We start from the raw sequence: 22,638 nt of genomic DNA, 5'->3' as shown, positions 1-22,638 counted from the left end.
CGCATTAGCAACGTAATTAGTGGCCATATTAGATGATGCATCAGCAGTTTCCCCTCAATCTTGTCATGTGGTTTGATCTTGAATCAACAGAGCCTATAATTAGAAGGATTCCACTTACTTGTTATTTTTTAAACTTTAAGTTCCCTGTTGTGACCTCAGAGAATACCCTTAATTATGCTTCGGGGCTGTGCCAAGCCTATGATGTATTGAATAAGAATATTTACCACCATCACCGCTCCTCCGGTTTTGCTTCAGAGCAAGTTTTTATCAGCTATTGCATGGGCATTTTAGATCAACGAACTTTTAATCCCCTTTAGAGGGTTTCTCTAGTTACCGCTCCTCCAGCCACACTTTGACAAGTTGAATATTTACACTTTTTTATTTTAAAATGCACATGCACTATATATAATATTTTCAGGTCCACCAATAAATGACATTATCAGTAATCTTGATAAGGAAACGAACCGAACTTGTTGACGTGTGACCCTGCAGAAGCGAAGCCTGCCAGTGCCCTCACGGGGTGTGTGGCCAACGCCAGGTACCCGGTGGGTTATGATGGATGGGCACCCGCACGGGGCACGGCCCGCAGGGAGAGACCGGCTGGCTGGGTCTGCTGCGCTTCGCCTGGCAACTGCCCTGGCGAAGGCCCCCGACGGCACTTGTGAAATATCTCTGCCGCACTTGCACATGGTGCCTGGATGAGGCCACCTTCTCCCGCCCCACCGGGGCTCAGCACGGCCACGGGCAGGAGGCGGGCAGGGGACGAGCAGGCAGGGAGGCTGGTCCCCGGGAGCTCAGCCCCACAGCTCCTCTGCCTGGGCAGTGCTGAGGGGCATCGGGAGAGACCCCTGAAGGCCGTCGAACAAAGCGAGCCCCTTCTCCTGGCAAGGAGTCACTGTCCGGCGGCCAGTTAAGACATTCAAGCTTCAGTTGTCACCTCCCGCTGCTGGGAGAGATACAGGGGAGAGCTGGGGTCAGGGTAGCAGCTAGGTGACCAGAGGGACACTGGATGGAGCCAGCCTGGGCTTTGGGGAGCGCACACCTACAGCATGGGAGATGGTCCGATGGGCCAGTGCATCACTGCCGACAGGATCAGCAGGTTCAGAGGCACCAGGGCAACTCAGGAGCCCCAGGGACCTTGTCCTGGGCTGGTCTTAGCGTGTGGCTCCCTTGGGGCTGGGCCTAAGGGGAGGACAGGGTGAGCGGCGGGAGCCCGAGGACGCGCATCGAGCTGCTCCCTGGTTCCAGGGGATGGGGCACAGGTACCGGCAGAAACAGGCACCTCCAGAATGAGGGGCAGCCGGATCTGAGGGAGCCAGCAGTGACTAAATCTTGGGTTTATGGACTTGAAGCGGTTGGGATCCCTACGGCAGCATTGCAGAACCTGAGCTTGAGGAGTCCTGGGTACCCTCCAAGGCCAGTCCTCCAAGGGGAGCTTGGCAAGAGCACCAGGACTAGAAACATCTTGGAGCCCACTATGGGATAACTGGCAACTGCACAGCCAAGGGGTCTTTTTTTCTGGAAAAATCCCAGTACTTGTGCCTTACATAGCAAAACCGCCCGTGTGCCTGGAGCACAATGCAAACTCACACTGAAGCGGGGGAACGGCTAAAGATAAGCCAGCACATTGTGGGCTGTCCCAGAGGCAGCAACGCGAAGTCAAGAGTGCTCGAGCTGGGAAATCTTAAATGGCAAAACACTAAAAATGGCATTTAATGGCATCTTTTCCAAACCAGTCTGAAATTCCATAGTTTTATGGAGAGAGTGTGAACAAAACAAAAATCACAAATTTCAATCTCATGCCGGATTTCATCCAAATTTCCTGGAAGATGAAGATGGAGCCCAAGAAAGCATTGCAAAATAACATGGCACGTGAGAGGGGGGCTGCCCGTCTCCCTGCAGCTCAGCACCACACACACCGAACCCACCCTGACAGGGCAGGAGAGCACCGCGTCCCCTTCGGACACGCTCCAAGCAACGGCCGACATCGTGGGAAGGGTACACAGGACGGTGCTCAGGAGAGATGCAGAAACCCTGCAACAAAATGGGCTCCAGTTTTGTACCACTTGTTTCACAGATGCTTTTGGTGTAAATAATTTTGTAAATGCAATAGGACAAATCGGATTTTGGGTGGAATGGGAGGATGTCTAGTAACTGATGTACTCTGCCATGAAGTGTACTGGAGACCGTGAGCTGGTACTGCAGCCATAAAGCAGTTATTTTCTCTTAATACCTGATGTATCTCCTTAAAGCATCTTTTCATAATTGTTACATGAATTAATGTAGTTACCATAAATCCTGTTCTTGCATTGCCTCTGACCCCAGTTGACAGCCACCTAGCTTGGAAAGTACCAAAGTGAAATTGGTGCAAGCCTTTGTTTTAATTGCAAACAATTCAAAGAAATGATTCCCTGCTGGGAAATTGGCATTTTATGTTGCTATTAAATGAGATTTTATTACAGCATGAATCTCACACTGCTATTCAATGGGGGTAAAGGCGTGAGCTATGTTAAAGAAAAAAATTCAGCAGTTTTATTTACTGATGGTTTGGAGATATGTTGCTTTTTAAAAACTCAAATGCTCACATGGCAGGAAAGGAATTTTATGGCAGTGTTGTTTGTTCCGGGGCTGTGAGACTTTCTGAACACCAAGCGTGGCGTCTCTACCACCCATCCACAGCCAAACAGAGGTATTTTTCAGTGCTGCTAATTTAGGAAATACTTTTTCACAAGTTTGGTTAAATTCTGCTTTTGGAAAGTTACGACCTTGTTACGCAGGGTCCCGCCCCACTGCCCAAGGGCAGTTGAACCCCGTAGACTGAATTCCCGCAGCCCGGCACCCGTTCGGGATCAGTGCCCCAACTCCGTCCCCTGAGACCCGCTGTCTGGCTCCTCTGCCCCTCGCTGCTCCAAAAGGCTGTCGGGGGGCTCTGCTTACCCGCACAGCCCTGCTCTCCCCGGGTCAGAAAAGCGCCCGTGCAGACGCCTCCGCATCATGCAACCACACAAAGAACCTCCCAAAACCCAAAAGGGAGGGTTTAAAGGCAACTGAGGGACAGCCCCGCACGGGCAGACAGCCCCGCGACCACCCGAGCAACCACAGCCCCTCGGGGAGGGATCTAAATCCGCACGGTGACTCCAGCTGGGAACGGGGACCGGCCGCCTTCCCCGCGGGCAGGAGAGCCACCGCCGAGCCCACGGCGCTGCCGTCCTTTCACGACTGCAATGCCCGTTTAGGCCGCTCCACGAGTTGAAATTAGGCCTGAACGGGTATGAAGGCAGACACGCATGGCAAACGTGAAGATTTACAATGTGAACATTCAATGCTTCGTATTATATTTTGTTTTCCTTCTATCACTAACTTTTTGGCATCCGGTACCTGCCTTGGTAAGGAGCTTTTATCAACATTCTGACAAGTATCAAACGGTTAAGAAGCATTGCAGTAAGAAAGTAAATTTTAAATCAATGCTAATTTTTTTTTCTAAATACGCTTTGTGCTGTTTTCCTCCGTTTAATTGTCCTGACAGCTTTACGCCTATCCATTTGACGTGTGCACAAGTCAATTTGCTCAGATGCACAGACCTGCTTTTGATTTGATTAGAGAACTGTGGTACAGATTCCCCTCCAGAAAATGGATGTTATGAATGCAATGGCAAATCTGGCAAGGTTTGGGAAATGCAAGTAACGGTTTTCAATTAAATTGCTAATCTGAACTTAATTATCAGAAATTCTCCCACTCTAGAACTTAACTACAGCAGCAATTAGCATTAGTCTAAATAATTTTTGCATATGAAGTGAATAATGAAAACAACATAAATGAACTCAGTTGTCAGAACCAATCCTTTCCAGGTACGCAGCAAAAACTCTACAAAAGCATTTTGGAGCCATTTAATGAAAAAAGCAGAATTTTATTATATGGTTTCTGTCCATTATTCGACATTGCTGTAAATGGCTCACATTTACTGCAACTTCTGTACAGATGTGTGGCTTTGTATTACCAGAACAGCAAATTTAAATGAAAAAATAAATGTTCAACAATTCCACACAAGCTTTTACAGTCCAACATTTCACTGAGTAGGTGAAAACTACAGACTTGTTACTACAGAATTATTCAGCATGAATAAAAAACTACAACTTTTATTTTTTAAACAGGAGTCACTGGTTTAATTTTTTTATGCTGTTTAAAATTACTGTGATAAAAATAATGATTTTTTAATAATGCCATACACCGGTACGATATAGGATTTGTCCCCAGTATATATCTTTTGTTTAATATACAAAATAGAATAATGACACATCGCTGACTCTATGCTGTTACGCACGTTAGTTTGGAGGTGGGGGATATTTTCATACACACAGCCTTTCATCAGAAAAAGAGTGCCTCTTGCTGTTTTAAAGAGGCCCTAATCCTTTCCTGAAAATTTGGTTCCTATGTAACATCGATGGCTCAGCAACACCCGGTTGCAGACTGGACTAAGGATAGAGCTTAACTAGTATGTAATAGTACAATCTTTTAGAAACCTCACTCTAAGGTATGACCCTGAAGTCCTCACTCGCTGAAGTTCGGCTGCGGGAAACAGGATTTAGCTGATGTTCATCCAGGCACTTCCCTCCTGTTTTCTACCTTTTTCTGTGAAAACGGCGAGGTCATTTTTCGGCTTCAGTTGGCACCTATTCCCAGCCCCCTCCCTCCCTCTCCCCTCCCTTCCAGCTGCAAAGCTCCTAACCACCCCCCCGGTTCTGCCGCCGCTGCTTGGGGCGATACCCAGGCTGCGCCCGGCCGACCGCAGCTCCCTCTCCCTCCCCGCTCCCTGGCTTCTCCTATGTAAGGCCATTCCTCGGCGTTCGTCGTGTGCAAGTCCCGCCACGCAGCACGCGTGTGTCCTGAGCTGCCGGCGGCGGCCGTCCCTCGGTCGGATGCATGCACTTTGTGATAAGGCACTGAAGAGACGAAGTCAGAATTCTCCCTGCTTTATCCAGAGTGCAGATACTACCCACTGCTACAAGGACTACGGATACACAGAACATGGACTTCTCACTGCTTACTACAGCACTACGTATTTTTAATGGGAAGTTTAAAACTTAACAGCACGTACAGGACGATTGCTTTCTTCTAACATCACAGTTTCCTTTTTTTTTTTTCCCTTAAATCCATAAACTGAAAATGAATATACAGGCATATAGACAAAAGGGGGGTAGAGAGCCTCTCTCCTCCTATGTTACCAGTTCTCTCAAGGCAATAATTTGTGTTCACTGCAGTTACTTTTCTGCTGGCAAAAAAAAAAAAAAGTTTTGTATCTTTGTGCATACAAATGCACAAAGGTTTGCAGACGCGCACGCACGCGCACCCACGCTCACCCACACACTCACTCTTTCACACAAGCTCAAATTGAGGTATCTGGGGATGCAACTTTTAAAAACATTCTCTAAAGTAAGAACAGTTTTCCTTTTAACTCAAGAGCCCACCTGAAACCAAACAGTATGAAACTCCTATCTGTATCTCAAACGGGTCGCGTGAGTATTTTCAGTGAGTTGGGTTGAAAGTTGTAATTAAAATACTGAACTTTACCTTAACTGCTACAAAATGTACATATTCTTTACAGATCATTCAAAGAGAAGAGAATGATTACTTTTTTTTTATTAAAGATGATGTTTTACTCCAAAGTACTGAATATAGTATCTTTTTTTAATAGATATAACATTCAAAAAGAGATTTAAGAAAGGATGAAAATTTAGTTTCCTATTTCACTTGGAAACAAACTTCTGCTGAACGATAGAAATGTACTAGTGTATTGTGAACAACCTATGCTCTATATTTACATATTGCTGGTACCTGTATGTGTATTATTGCCAAATTTTTCAAGCTGTTTTTGCTGTGGTATGTGAGGCTGTATATGAAATTAACCCCGTCTGTTCAGAGGTGTACGTATGCATGTGCACACACGCGTCTTTCCAGCTTACATTTTTTGCAGCGGAGGTCTGATTTAGCAGTGAATCGTGAATGGTAACCAACCATACAGATAGGAGTATTCCATCCAAGCTCCAACTGGAATTTTTACACAGTGATTCGATAAACATAAAATCAACCCTAAAAACATCCACTGAACACAGGTTTTCCTTTCGGAACAGAGTAGTACTTTGGATACTAGACACCGATGCCTTCAGTACTACCTCCGGAAAAACCACACCTTGTACGGGTTACCATTCCGTGTTTGTGACCCCTACAAAAAATATAATTACATGTATCATGATAAAGCAATCTGTCATCTAAAAATCATCCTTATTATACACTATACAAGCTATTTTACAATCATTTAATAAATTGCTTTTAAAGCTGCAGTAGCCCTTCCCTTCTTTTCTCAGATCAGCGAATATACCGATTATACATATTTGAAACTATAACTAAATACAAAAATATATTAGGTTTTGTATTTTATCAGATGATCTTTCTCATTTCTATTACACAAATAATCTGGCCACTTTGAGTAAAAATCAAATTTTAGAGTGGCTTAGTAAATATTTAAATTTTGAGATACAGAAAATTGTTAAGGTGCACGTAGAAAAGGCTACTACAGCTTCTAAACGTTTTAAAATATAGTTATCAATGGCAACAAGGAGAAATTCACAAGACCTATGGTAATTTTATGGCACGCTAGTAGTTCGGTATGAAGGGATGCAGCCTTACAAAGACAGGAGGTTTGACATACGACTCTAAGACCACGAAATCAGTAGCGGAGCTTTCCTGCTCTCCAGGAGAGAGGATGAACCAGTCAGCGACAGGTGGAGATGTGAAAATGGGTCTCTAACCACACGAGTTTGGAGCCTGTATATCCAGAGGTACAGTCAGCCAGCGCAGCTGCTCTGCTCTACTGCCTGCATGACGGTAAACATCTCACCGAAGAAAAGATTTCTAGAATCGATACAAGAAGACAGAACAAAACCAAACCACTGGGCATAATTACATGTCTGCCTCTTAAGTCAATGGTATTTTTCCATATATACTTGTATGATGATAGATTTAAGTGTATAGAAAATGTGAGTTTCTCCACACAGAAGTAAACTTTTCTTAAGCTATGCATATTTTCCTGAAAATTTCCTGATGGGCAGTCAGGACTGATCTTCTTGGCATCAATGCAGCCCATGACTCTTATAGTTATGGCTGTTGCATTATATGCAAAAATCAGGCTTTTTTTTTTTTTTTTCAATATATAAAATAACCCGCTCATTTAACCCAGTCCTAACTGGATGTAATTTTCTATGAATCTACATACCCAATACTTTTGCACATATACCAAAAGTATTTGTTTCATTTGCATCTATTTAAATTAGATTTGAGAGTGTTCTCCCACCCACCCTGGCCCTTAAAAAATGCCAAATTTTCATGGTCACTTTGACAGTTGAAAGCTATTAGGTTAGAAAAGCCCAACCCATTTTCACATGAATATACTCAAGGATTAATGTCTAGAGGTCATTTAGGAAAGCTACGAGCTGCCCCACCTTAAAAAACCAGCTGTACAATAGGCATCTTGAAGTATTACAAAAAAACTATGTAAGAAAAAAATGAACAAGCCTAGTTCACGGTATATAAAGTTAAAGGAAATTGCTAAAACCAGACAGTAATAGCTATAAAAGGCACAACTTCCCTTTTCTGATATACACTTGTAAACTTTCTTCAGGTTACATGCATAAACCAAAATGCTACCTTAACTTTAAAAAAAAAAAAATCCAAAACACTTTAAAAAAAAAAAAAGCCTAGAAAATTGTCTCCAGCCAACTGCAGAAATTAATTAGCAGAATGTTCGTAACACAGCCTCAGATCTTGTCACCGGTGGTTTTGATGCATCCATGGATGTTGCAAGAGGGGAGATACATAATTTCTGACAAATAACATTCATTTTCCTCTCCTTTCTCCCCAATTTTTTTTACCAAATGTGAGAAATCCACTGCTTCTGTAGCCTAAATCTTGGCCCTCTGTAAACCACATGTAGTGCATAATTACAAAAGAAACACCGCTGCAAGGACAAAATTAACAAGTTCTGTAAGTTTTTTTCTTTACAAAAAAAAAGCTATCATTTGACGTTTTCTTAAGGCAACCCTTTTGTATTAAGGCAGTCACTTTTGATGAAATAAGAGCTTCTTGATATTTCCATTTGAATATTTTGGTATCTGATTGCTGATGATTTCTGCCAACATTTCTGGGAACTCAATACTCATGGATTTATCCAAAAATGTCTGGAAGCAAAAGCTCAGAAGATTTTCAACCACCTACAAGTGATAAAGCAAAGAATTACTTTCACACGAATACATACAGAAGAACTATTAACCTACATCCTTCCTTCTTCATAACTTGCCGCAGCGCAGGCCAGCGTGGTGTCTGGTTTGCCAGCCACCCTGAGTACGCCTCACACCCTGCTCAGATAACACTTGCAACGCAGGACAGACATGCACAGTTATCCTCATTTTAATTAGTAAGTCTTGTAAATGGCGTTCTAATATAAAACTAGCGAACAGATCGTGCATGGTCTTTACAAATACTAAAGAGAGTTTGTATCAATTCCCATTTTAGCATATAAATAACATACATATGGATAAGCTTAAGAAGATCTTTCCAGGTGCTTAGTACACTAACAAGAAAAAAAAAATAATTTTGAGGTCTCAAAGTTTCCCTTGCCTTATCCAGCTTAAACACCACTTGGACTACTTTGTACTATACGCACAATTTAGAGTACAGACCGCAAAAAGAGACAGCCTGAATTCTGAAATTCCTTGCAAAATCAGACCGCAACTAATACTAAAAATAGCACCGACGCATTATTTTAATGCAATTTCAAACAATTCCATAGATTATTGAATAGTTTGTCTCTACTGTTTTTAAACTTCACATCTCTGCTACTACTGCAAAATCATTTACAATTTCCAAGTTCCTCCATTTTAAAGCACCATCATTTTAAAAAACTAAAGAGACTGAGAATTATATTAATTATAAAATTAATTGCTGTGGAGTCCACTGCAAAAGTAGTCTGAAAGCACCATGTTCACCTCTTTCAATTAGCCTTTAGTTAGACAGTAGAGGAGCACGACCGCCTCCTCCACCCCACTTCCCCCCACATATTTATCCCTTTAAATAAAAAAAAAAGGATAGAGGACATTACTGTCATACCCCAAACTTATTTATCTGGAACGTCTACAGCATTTGTTTAAGAACTTACATCATGCATAGAGTCCAACAGTTTAGTCAGTTGATAAAATCGCTGCCAGTTCTGGCTTGAGTTCCCTTCTCTTTTCACTATGGCCTTTCCCAGCTCTTTAATGTATGTCATACGGATTTCTTCAAACAAAGATTGACTCTTCAGGCCTTCCTTAGGAACTGTAACATTGATACGAACCTTTAAGACATTATAAATCTATGAATTGTGTCATTATTTAAGTTCTCTTACATTAGTTACACAAAAGAGACCAAAAGAAAAAGGACTTGGACTTAATGAAATGACAGCTGAGACACAAGGAAGAGAGAGGAAACTGAGACGGATGACTCATGGAGCAAACAGCATAGGACTGCTGGCAAAATAAAAATAAAAAACCCCAAAGGCAACCCAACAAGAAATAGAGGGAAGGGAACTGGACCATGGAGTCCAACAACACTAAGCCCTGGAAGCGCCTTGATGAAGAACCACCAGGGCTGGAGCTCCCGTGTTCTCAGTGTCTGGGGAAACATGACGTTGGAAAGATTGCATAAAAATTCTGTGTGCCGAGGGAAGAACGAGGGTAGGATCACAGGATGGCTTGGCTTGGCAGGGACCTTGAAAGATCATGTAGTTCCAACCCTCCTGACATGCACCAAATAATGCGTCCAGGCAAGGCAGTAACAGAGAGACTGGACAGCAAACTGACTGCCCAAGCCAGGGAGGACTCAAGTCTTGGGCAGAGCTTCTTGGAATAGGGATGGGACATTGAGATAGCGCCGGCCGGATGAGAAGCTGTGGGTTAGAAACCCAAGGCGCGGGGACCAAGGCCCGTATTCAGACTCAAATTCATGTTAAATCCCTGTGCCTATGTTCTCCTCCTACTAGGATGGTCCTTCTGAAGGCCAGGGACTAGTAAACAAATCAGGACAAATCAAGCATATGGACTCCAGCGGTCCTTAAGATGCTTGATTTGAAGCCTTTGATTACCTTGGTGAAGTGAATGGAAAAAGCTGAAGACAGAGAAGAGAGAGAGCCGAGACAAAGCCGACTGAAAGCAAGAGAGGAGGCAAGAGGCCACTAAAGCACACTCCCTCCCTTAAAAAATTCAACCATTCATCCGTCAGGAGCTGGAGTGAAGTATCTTGTCTGCCTTGTCTACACAGCAGATGACAACATGTCAACTGTTGCTTCAGTAATTTAAATGGAAAAGGTCTGTGAGCTACGTCTATGTGTGAGCTACGTGCCTAGACCCGCGTGGGATTCCTGTTTTACTCCTCCTCCTCTTCCTTTTCTCTTGGAAAACTTACACAGAAACACAATAAACATAAATTAAAATTGTGAAGTCATGGATTAAAAAGCTATACAAATTTCAGCTATTCAATTTTCAAAAGTTCCACAATGTACCACTTACACAATGTATGTACTGGAAAAGAAATGTGAAAATATATTGTCTTTCACTGTGAATGTAACAAAGAGGCCTTCTGCTGGTTAATGCCAGCGCTTGCCATACTTCACTCGTGAATGGGCTTCATTCTGTGAGTGTTGCCTCTTCACCATTTCTGCCACGGAAATTCCTTTAAGGAAATTTCCAATTCCTGTAAAGGAAAGTTGGCCTACACCACATCCAAAACACTTGAGGAATTTTCGGGAGAGATTTCAGAAACTGCTTTAAATCTGCAGTTTCGGGGAAGTTTCAAGTTCCTACAAAGCCCACGGCAGCGCAGAGCCGAAACTTCCTCTGAAAAGAGCCCTTGTCCCAGTTCTGGGCTTGGCAGGCGAGGCTGCGCCGTCCCTGCCAGGCCACCGAGGTGACGGGCCTGGCAGAGCGGGGAGGAGCTGGTCATGGCAGCGTACTGCACCCAACACCTCTCCTGCCCACGCTCGTCACCCAGGGCTTCGCAGCACGTACAGCGCTGGGTTACAACATCCTCCTCCCTCCATTTGGGAAAAGCCCAAAGCTATCAAGTTCTCATTTGTTTGTAAGAATTAATGCTACTATTCACTGGAAATATTAAAGATAAGGAATGTTTGAGCCCTCGGTGTAATGAACTGTTTAAACTCTTAAAAATATTTACTTTTCATCATGTAGAAGTACTATGCTGAAAAATCTTTACTTGCATTGCTGCTCTTACGGATACTTTTAAAGCATACTGGCATACCTGTCACTACACTAAAACAAAAATAATCTTCTGTCAAGCAGAAGCAGCAAAGGCTCCAGGAAATCTACAGTCACCACCTCAGACACGGCTTTCTCAGTCCTGTGGGAGCGCGGGTGTCGGCGTGACGGCCGTGGGACAGGATTTCCCCAGGACAGACAGGCACAGGCTTTAACTGCTCAGACAGACGGAGCGGTGCAAGGCGAGGTGCCCAACTCACGCCTACTCGCAGCACACACACACGGGCTCTTTACTACTGAGAGTCCCTGGATTGAAACGGAGCCAGGGTTACAGCCGAGCTTCCGCAGGTGGCTATAGCCCTGCTGCACACGAGGAGGAAAAAGTCACTGGGTACCAGTGAGTATGAACACAGGGTACAAATAACATTGTAAAAGTTATTTGCGTAATGTCTCAGTGTATTTCTGTATATTCTAAAAGGACTATTTTGACACTGTACTTTGACCTTTCATGCAGTACAGACAACAGAATTTCACTAAGCTGTGACTTGTTTTAACTACTGCATATCCTATCGAAAGACATAAAAACATCATGTAGTGTATTATATAAATCTATCTTACGATATCTATTGTAAATCCACCATATACTTTTTAGATGCAAATGCAAAAAGCTGTAGCTGTATTTAACAATTTTAAATAACTTCTGGGGGAGTTTGGTAACTTTTTTTGGGGGAAACTGCTTCACTGGATCAGAACTTCCTCACAGGTGGTTGTCGGGGTTGTTGTTTTAAGTATTTCATGGGCATGAAGTCATAGCTTTGCCCATTTCTTTGGGTCCTGAACCACTCAGCCAGTTTGTGATGTATTTTTGAAGAATTTTAAGTGGCAAGTCTGAGTTAGGCACCTCTGTGGAGCTGCAAAGTTTTGAACACAGTCCATAAGATCTTAGCATGAATGTCTTGTATCTGCTAAAAAGCAGAACTTCCTTCACTAACCCTATATAGTCAGGTGCCAAGCAGAACATGACTTTTATTGCAAAAAAGGGGATCTTACAGGAAATCCTGTATCATATACCTAACACCATTTTAAACTACACACACACACTCATAATACTGGCAAGTTAAACTTACATTCTTCACATAGGTATTTTAACTATTCACCTACTTGTAGAAAGGAGAAGCAACGTTTTCATGCAGAGATACTCTTCATATGAGACTTGAAGCCGTGATAGCTCTCGGGCAACCATAAGCATATGTTTGCATTGTTCATACATACAGGGTAGATTCATTCTCTGCCTGAGAAATAAGAGTATAAAAATTAGTTAAATGTCTAGCTATCCAAAAATTCTAAATCTAAGTTTTTCCACGCTTCATTCAAGAGCAGCAGGGTTTGTAGAGGCAGATGACAAGCCAGTACTTGATCTATCTCACAGCAAAACAATCTTTGGTTTTCTCCAGTGAACCCATTCAGGGCGATTGCCTTGGTCACCACATATAAACACCGGCCTAGAACTGCAGCACGAGGGGAGCATGACGTATGAAATCCCAGTGTTATAAAGGAAGCCTGTCTTTACCAAGGACCAATCAGTAAGCTCTGTTATCAACACCCAACACAACAGTTCAGCACAAACTTGACACAAAAATCAAGTTCAGTCACTATTTGCTCGCTAGTGATAGCATCAACTTTCCATAACTTCTCAATTTTCGAAGTGACTTCATACTTCTCGTACTCTTTTACGTTCTTAAAGCAATGCCTAGTATTGCAATTAAATTTCATTACCTTTATACTGTAATAATAAGGTTTCTAACCATAAATGGAAAGACACGTCGACAACCGAAGAAAAATCTTGGAAAGCACTTACTTGGAATCAGAATGACAAACATTATGTATTTATACATTCTTTTCCTACTAGTTTTTCTATTTTAATGAAACCCTGCATCAAGACAGGAACTCCTTTTATTTAGTACTTCAGCTGAAGCAACAATCCTCTTTACATGTGCTTTTATAGCTGGTTACTGTGAATACTGCAGAATTACAGTTTTGGGTGGGAAACGAACAAGAACAGATTAATTCTGAAGAGTGTAAGAGAGATTTATGCTTTTCCATGTAAACTTTTGTAGAGAAAAAGATAGGCAAAATAGTACATTTCAAATGCAATGACCACACAATCTCTCTACAGTGATGCTAGCAATTTATTTTTCATTAATGTGTCACCTTTTCTAAGACATTATCTATTCAGTATTATAATCTAAACAAAGACACAGACAAAATTAAATCCCAGTGTAAGTTAACAGTAAAATTTGGTTATGAAACGGCACCAATTCCTCCAAAGCTGCTATCATTTTTCAGTTCTCCCTTTCTTAGCCCTGTAAGAGAATTATATAATGTACCCTCACAAGCATCGTAAGAAACCCTAACTGAAAACAAGAAGAAACAGGCACCTTTCTCAAGGTGCAAAAACCCAAGAATAATAGGAATTCAGATGGGTTTTGAAAGACAGACAGACAAGCTATTGAAACTATTAAAACCAAATCAAGTACAAGTCTAAAACCCCATCATTTCCAGCTGCATGTTGTTGGGCAATTCCTTCGGAGTGGAACAGGACTTTGTGTGGCACCGTCTTATACACAAACAGTATCTACAGCTATATGCATGCACGCACGTACATGAACCTATAAACACTGACGTTACGTTAGACTTCAATAATCAAGGAGTAACGACGAGAATACTAAGTACACACAAGGTAAGTTGCATGAGGTAGGAATAAGATGATGTTCAGTTGTAGGATGTTTCTCAGGGCACTTGAAACAAAGCCACCATTTGGCCGTTTGGCAAATCTTCTCCTAACCCCTCCGGGCTGTATCAAAGGGCATCTTACATATTTCAAATTGAGTAATTTAAACACATTCTATGACAGGGCTCAGCAGTTTTCCTCATGTAAAACTATTACCATTTCTGGGCAGAAGGTTAAAATAAACATTACGAAATGGGTCAGCCTGTCATTTATTTCTATCTGCTGTAAATGCAATCATCACTGCAAGTCTGAGAATCTATACGAAGACATGCAGATTTTTGGTAACGCCAAGGCTATGCAAATTGCAGTCCTCAAAAAATGAGAGCAAAACACAGTCCCCCTCCCCTTCAGAGAAGCCTGAGTGCACAGATGAGCTCTGCACTATGCCCTGGAGGGCAGCGGATCCAGGCTGTGTCAGAACAAGAGGGACGCTGATTCACTGGACAGTCCTTAATGCTGGCGAAGGGTCTGGGAAGAGGTCCCAGACATTCCCCTCACAGATCTCCTGGCCAGAGTGCATCAGATGATCTCAGCTGCCAGAGCTGTGCTCGAAGGGAGGCTGTCCGAGGATCCGGGTCGAGCCACGGACCAAAGACCCAGCAAAGAGGAGGGGCGGCAGGGCTCTACTCTTACTCCCTGCTCCGTTTCACTGGTACCCCTCCCTATAGAGGGCATTTAGCAACTTTATGAATTAATTTACCCACACATAAACCAGATATAATACTTAAAATATGTATTATACTTAACTAATTAAAATAGATATTATACTTAGCGATGACATCACATGTGATTTCTTCTCAGCAGAAACTATCTACAGAACCATACTGACTTTGTGGAGTCTTCAAGTAAAGCTCTGGTGATAACCAGGGCTGGTTAATCCAGGGGAAGCGGGAAGGTCTGGCACAAAAGCTCAGGAGCCGCTGACGTAGGAGGCAGAGCCAGGGCTGGGGCCCGGGGGAGCGCCAGGGCGCACCCCCCGGTGACACTGGGCGGATCGCAGCAGTTCAATGCTTTTGCAATTATTGCCATTCATATAAATTGAGACTTAAAACAGCTGACTAAGAGCGTTTTATCACTTTTGAAGTGATCCTGCTTTAGTGGTTGTAAATGTAGTCCGATTTAAATCACCTTCTTGTTCTGTAAGTATCTAATATTCCTCTGCTTTTGTAACCAGCTACCTCAGAAAAGAACACACAAGTCGGGCATTAGCTGGAAGTTTTAGCTCAATGAAAGCCCATGTACACGGGATGTACATATGCATTCTGTGTGGGATGCATGTTGACAATAAAAGCACGTGATGATTTTCAACACTGCTGTGAGTCATTCAGTTCAGCTAAGTCTATAAAAGAATAAAAATCAGTAAACAAGATGCTGGCATTCTGAAAAACAGATGATACCGACTCCACAGAATTAGTTACAAAAGAATGTTTGGAAAAAATTCTGAGAACCGATAAAACATTGCTTATAAAACTGTAATCACTTGTTATTTTCTTTCTATTCAAACAACACCAATACAGATATTCAGCATGGTATAGAATATTTTAAGGACAAACGAGACCAAGGAGTTGACCTCAAACCTAAGAAGAGCAAAGAGCCAAGATGATGAGCGTGCAGACAGAGTCAAAATCCTAAGACACAGGACTTCCAAGAACTTCTTTCTAAAGCTAGGCAGCAATTAAATGGCATTTGCTACTTGATGAACACAACTGTGCAATAGTTACTGTTGCTCACTGTGCACACCGTGACACAAATAGAGGCCTAAAGCTGATACAGTAATAGTGCCAACTCCAACAAAAGCATTTTTGAATCACAAATAGTGGAAACAGTTATACAATACTACAAAATCGCAGGTTTATACAATCTCCAAATACTAAATGATGGTCTAAAGCCTGAGATTTATTAAGCTGCCAAACTTCTCAGGAACTTGAATTGAGTTTTGTGTGCGTGTGTATATATATAAAAATACATATATTATACATAAAATTGCCAGCTGGTATAGACATACCTCCATAAAAAACCCAACCATTTTTCTTGTTTTGAAACGTAAAATGATGAGCTTACTGAATAGTCACACACTAATCCATTAAAGTATATTAATTCTACCCAGAAATGAAATACAGAAATGTAAATCTAAAATATTTTTCAAAGCCTTACAATAACTTAAAATAAATTTTTGCCTGTCCCTTGATGAAGAGCCGAGTAAGACTCCCCTCTCCCCCCAGCCTGTTTGGAGATTAAAACCTGTCAATGGCTGCTCTGTAGTTTTTTCCCTGTGCAGAGAATTAGCTGGGGAAGAAAAGAGCAGTTTTACACACTAGAGGACTAAGGTGTGCCTACGCAGTTCAGTGGCAGCTTTTCTACTGACTGAAGTGGAAATGGGATCGGGCAGTAATTGCCATCCAACAGATTATCGACCGTAAGGGAGCACTAAATGCTTTCCATTTTCCTGCCCAGGTTTACCAGCGCCAGCTCTTCAGGTCTGGAGCCCTCGATGCCGTTCCCTCCCTGAAGGCTAAGGCAGGAACCGGCCGAGGGACCACTGTGAACTCCGCTGCCTCGTCGGGTGAGCATCTGCAGCGCGCTGCTTGGATCACCCACCTCCAGCTACCACCCTACCTCCAGCTTGTGAGAGGGGGAGAGAGAGAAGGCTGCTTTCATTTCGAGACCTGGATCAACTGCACTAGCCAGGAGTTCAGAAAAAAATGGAAGCAAGAAGAATGAAGTGACCTGTATTCTTGCAGAAATGATAGCTGGATCTTCAGAAACTCGTCTTTCCCCCTTTTTGGTTTTGTAGACAAACAAATTAAAAGCTGTACTGATGCAGAATAAGCCTATGAAGTGAAAACAATGCTATGTATATGTATGGTGAGCCTTTTTACACTCAACAAATGCTATAGGAAATAATTTATTTTCCTATCACAGCAACTTTATAATCCACCCTACACAACCCTATCAGACGTATTAACTCAGGATATCCAATATGTGATAAACATTATTCAAATACATTTGATGATTTTTTTGTGTCCCCCCCACCAATAAATGATAGGAGTACAGACATAAAAATGGAATATTCAATAAATATTAAATTTTTAGGAGAAGACTGGTCAAATGACTAGGCTGGACAAATGATCTGTTAGCTGCAAATGTAGCATTGGAAACCTCTTAACAGGTTAGACAGGTTCTTTACGTACAGCTCAGTTTCACACAGTTGCCTGAAAAGTGTTGACATGAACTAGTGGATCTTGCTGCTCCGTATCTAAGTAAGTGGTAACTACACAGGAATAATACTGGACAAGGGTTGCTGCAAGGATAAATGCATGAAAGACTGATGTTGCTCAGATGCTTAGCAGATACATGAAACTAAAGAAAGTCTTATTATCCCCATAAAGAATTCAATCTTAAATATTTTGCAGTTTGTCCATTTAAATCACCAAGGCTTGGAGAACCCTTCAAAGACAGAGTTTCTCTTCCTGAAGCTGAAGACACTGAATTGTACCAAATATGAGGACAAGTCTTTAAAGCTCAGAAACTGAGTAAAATAAATGGTTTCTAGAAACCCACATAAAACCCAAAGAAAATTAAAATAGAAGTAATTGAACTTATCTGTAACCATACAACTGACACAGCGGAAGGCACTGTATGCTCTGTTGTTATGTATTATTCCTCCTGCCCCCATTAACATTAGCTATGCAACCTTAGCTCTCAGCAGCAGATATAAAGTATTAGTGACTCCTCTGCAACCACTACTCAATAACTTATCCTGCATTCACATTCCTGAATACTTCACCTGTGTTATGCTGCTGCAAGCTACAGGTAATGGTGGCACAAAGGAAGTGCTTTGAGACCAACTCTGTGTCTTCATTACAGCAATAGACTAAAGGAATATGAAGAAATAATGTGATTATAAGATGCTTGTCTGTTCCATTTCTTGATTTACATTGTACGTAATAACACCTATACTTTTATTATGACCCTTCTGAGGGTCAATAGTTTATAAGCAAAATTAAAGGAATTTTTTGGGTGAAAAGCAGGCTAAATATATTTTAAAAAATCATACTAATTGAGATTTGCATAGGTGTAATTCCATATACACAGCAAGATGTTTATCACTTACAGCATAATGTGATACATACAATTTTGTTTGATGTGTAAACTCAAATTACGCAACAGAAATGAAAACCCAACCACGTGAATATTTGCCACTATTTTGTAAGGCCGAAATGATACAAGTCTGCCTGAGGGGCTCATGTGAGGCTTGGAAGTTTTTGCCAACTCCTCAACTTGTTTATACTTCCATTTAAGAAAAACAAGTACATCATCAATCTAAAGGCTGTGGCTTGAAGAGACGGAAGACCTCCTGGAATTATTGTATTCTAACACAGAGTATGGGTAAAGACATATAGTTTTGTTCTAGTCCTCCACTGAAATAATGCTTTGAAACTACAATTAATAGATATGAAGCCAGAACAAATTCTTAGTTACAAATGAAAAACATTCATATAAAGAACAGATCTGTAGGAATGTCATTTGCAGATCTCAAAAATTACAAGTCTGAACAACTTGTACCTCTTTATCTGCATGCAGAAATCTGAAACTACTGAACAGGAAGCCAAAAATCTGATGCAAACAGCTTTAGTTAACTGCAAAAATGACCATGATTCTAGATTTCAGACAATCAAAATGAAAGGTTCTGATTCTGTTACACACACAACACCTATGTGTAACTGTATTTAGTGGAATCAAGTTTTAAAATTTCTGAGGAAAACTCATTTTTTTCCTATTATTCCAGAGAATTCACTGTAATGTTATTAAATATTACAACTGTTTTTAGACTTATCAAGTAATGGAGTTGTTCTGACTTTCAGAGGATGCTACTTTACCTTTATTTATTTTATAATGGTTAACGGGTTTTAATAAGTATCTGATTCTTACATCAAATAAAGTTAACTTATTACTCTACCTTGGACCTGTTTCTAGCATACCTAAAACATTAAGCAAGAACTTTAGGGGTGGGGTGGGGGTGAGGGGTGGGAAGGAGTTGTTTGGGTGAAAGATCACTAAGATGCCTACCAGAAAGTAGCACTGAATAAACCCCAGAATGGTTTTTAGGGGATATTATGTACCCCAGTACTATCTTTCGAATGATGTATCAAGCAGAGAGTGGACACACCTGATCATTAAAATCCAAGTGCATTTTTTTCTTGGTGTCTGTGTCTCTCTTGTCCTACCCAACATTTTAGCATCAGCAATGCTTCCCCAACGGCACTGCCCCTCTGGCTTCCCCTGCGGTACTGCGCTTCATAAGCTTCTTATAACTCATGCAGTGGTTTTATGTGTTATTCAGTATGTGTGATGTTTAACTCAGAGGTGGCTGTATTTTATTCATGAATGGTACATAAAAAGTTACGACCAGAGAGTGTTTTATGGGGAACCTGTAGCACGCTGGAGAAGGAATTGCAGTTCTCTCAGTCTACATACTTCATTGAAAACAAATGTCATTTTGATAAACAATTTATGTACCAAAACTGTAACTAGAATGAATTTGAAAATTAATATTTAGTATAATGGGATTACCCTTGCAGGTTTTTTTTAGGAGTATCGACACATACTTAGCTGTAAAGCTCTGTGGTTTTGACCCATCGATAAAACTGCAGGAGACCTCTGACTTAAAGCAAATTAGATGTTATTACACTTATTAGTGACAATATCAATTATTTCAATTCCACCACACGGAGACTATTTTACTCCAGAGACATATTCTAAGAACTTTAATAAACATAAGTACGCAGATGGACCCTCACCCGGCATCTGCTCCTCACCTTTTTAAAAAAAATATTTATAATAAAGAAACCATTACAGTTTATAAAAGCCTGGAAAAATATTTACACTGAAAAATAAAGTAAATAAATAATCATGAAAAAGAAGTAGTCTGAAATGTAAATGGCTAATCTCATAGCAAATGTAACAATTTTTTTTTTTTTTTTAAACTGAGAAGAGATTTGGGAGATTCGATACTGAAGTGCAATAGCAACAAAAATATTAAGACCATTGTCTCAAAATGTGCTAAAGGGATTAGTACTGCCTCCATTTTAAAGACAGGAAAACAGAGACATGAATAATACCTTGTCACTTGCATCACTCTTCAAATACTGTCAGTGAAATTGTGATGCTAAAAAAGTTCTGTGATTGTACGTGTCAAAGGCACTGTGTAATTATATTTATTAGTTTTAGTCCCCACAAATGGACTGTGCCATTTCATGAAAAAAGAAATGGCAAATCCATAGTGATAGCATCAAATTAATTGGAATCTGCAGATTGGCAAACTAGATTTTGAGTGGCTCCGGCCAGCAACCTCAAAGATTTACATCTGCAGACTATTTTCAGCAACTAATTCAGAATACAGACAAAATGCCTCGACAGGCTTTATAAATATTGCTAGCAACACTGGAATTGCAAGACTGAAAGATCACTTGAAAGCTCTGTTACAGACCACGCAGACACTCTTCCACCTGCTTGAAGAAGCTGCTTTTTAAAATACGAGATGAAGGACACAATCGCTGAAATGGCTTCAAAGTAAAAGGCAGGAGAGTGTGACAGTCCATCGGGACTGATTCCCGACTACATCCCTACAGGAGAGGGTTTAGACAGAGTGTTTGCTCTCCAGACTAGGGGCAGAAAGGCGTAACCGAACCTGATCTGCTACTACACCTCTGAAATAGTATATGGAAAGTAATATAACTATGCATATGTCTGCGCAAAATGTTTATACCAACTGAATCTCAAATTGAGCCTTCTGCCCATCACCTCAACAATCCTGAATTCCCTCTTTCACTCCTTTACAACATGGAATTACTGCGCAACATGAATTTGAAGAATACAAGGAAAATGATGCAGGGTGCAAATTCAACTTTTCTTGAAAATCGATAACAAAGTTCAACAAAAAAAATGTCAGACAAGTTTTTCCATTCGTAATCTTTCTTTTTAGCCAGAGTTTAATCAGGCTCAGATATAAACGTTTAACGGATCAAGAACTCTGTGAAACTGGTAGGACCATACTATCACTTCTGTACAATAAACATGACAGAACATTATGCAATTTGCCAAACTTTTCTCTCCATCCTAGATATATTTTTAGCTTCAACTGTGTTGGCTCTGATAAAATGAATGATTATAATGAACGGTGCAGGAACAGTCACAATATGGAACGTTTTAGTACAAACACCTCCCACAAAAACTTCTTGATATAAATACACTTAATATCTAAAATACCTTTCTTCCATTTGACTTATTTAAAAACTCTAAGCAGTCTGCTAAAAGAAAAACAAGTTGCAAATGACAGACCGATTTGTGATCTCTGCAAGAATTTGCTACCCAGTGATTCACATCTCAAGTGTAAAACCCAGGAATACTGCGTGGAGTCTAGTACCACCCTGAGAAACCTGGAAAATCACTCACGTCTTACTTACTCGTTAATAATCAGATCTGGTGCAAAGCACAGGAGATTTCCATTTGATTGTTTATATGACCTCCATCCTAGAGCAAAAGCCATTAGGAACATCCATGAGTACTGGAGAAGGGTCATTTGGTCATCCAGATGTAAATTTCGGAAACCTAGAATAATAAAGATCGAGGTGTGACAGTATTCGTTGCAAAAAATGAAAAAAACGTAACTGTGAAAAGGACCATCTTATCATCAGTACAACTTCTGTATTGCCAACGTAGATTACCACTTCTAAAAGTGTATTTGATAACAATTTCTGTAACTGTGATGGCTGTACCTGAAATAACAAAATTTCTTGCCATATTACAATCATCTGATTCAGTCAAGTATCTCTGTATTTTAGATTAGATTTTTGGTGGAAGAAAAAAAAGGAATTAGAACAGTAAGATGTTTCTTATGAGAAAGTTCTTATTGAATGAAAAAAAAAAAAAAGCACTTTAAAAGGGGTGCAAAATTTCAATGCCATTTTCCAGCTAGTAAGGTTATATTCAAATACTTAGCATACCATTAAGGAATCCTTTGTCCATTCAAAATTTTGCATACGTAGAAATTAAGTGTTCCTAACCATAGGACTCAAATTACATCTTCTGGACAATATGACTACGTACGAGTCTTGAGCGGTTTGAATAGAAGGCTTCAGTACAACTCGGCCTTGAGCTGGTTTGAATGTGTAACTCTCGACCACACAAAACATATATAACACAGAAAAACAGGCAAAAGAGAGCAACAGAAAGAGTAACTCTTGAACTTTGCATCATACATTATATTCACATTTATATATATACATTTTCAAAATAAATTCTCAGCACCCCGTCTACAAAAGCGCACGCACACTGAAAGTGCCGGGCTCTGACGACCATGATGTCAGTTACTTTGTGGATGGACAGAGTACCAGATGGATAATTCTTGACAGGTACTACAGGTATTAAAAGGGGATGTAATGTTAAAAAAATCGGAATATATGTGTGCGCTTATCTGGAACTGATGGTCAGTTAGATAGATTATAAAAGACAACAATTATATTTAAAATACACTATAATTCATTT

General features: G+C 40.9%; 1 protein-coding gene across 1 annotated transcript in view; it reads right to left on the bottom strand.

Moving 5' to 3' along the window:
* Positions 1–4,850: 4,850 nt before the first annotated feature.
* Positions 4,851–22,638, bottom strand: part of NR3C1 (nuclear receptor subfamily 3, group C, member 1 (glucocorticoid receptor)) — a 71,363-nt gene continuing 53,575 nt past the window's right edge. Inside the window, exons 5-8 of the mRNA XM_009331384.1 lie at positions 21,558–21,702; positions 12,462–12,592; positions 9,209–9,366; positions 4,851–8,264 (exon numbers count right to left, since the gene is read on the bottom strand). Of these exons, the coding sequence (XP_009329659.1) occupies positions 8,112–8,264; positions 9,209–9,366; positions 12,462–12,592; positions 21,558–21,702 (587 nt within the window). The 3' untranslated portion in view covers positions 4,851–8,111. The remainder of the gene's footprint in view (positions 8,265–9,208; positions 9,367–12,461; positions 12,593–21,557; positions 21,703–22,638) is intronic.

Source organism: Pygoscelis adeliae, unplaced genomic scaffold, assembly GCF_000699105.1.
Source record: "Pygoscelis adeliae isolate BGI_AS28 unplaced genomic scaffold, ASM69910v1 Scaffold108, whole genome shotgun sequence".
Classification (NCBI taxonomy): Eukaryota; Metazoa; Chordata; class Aves; order Sphenisciformes; family Spheniscidae; genus Pygoscelis; species Pygoscelis adeliae.
Note: the sequence above shows the minus strand (reverse complement) of the source record. Positions and strands in the feature narration are given on the sequence as shown.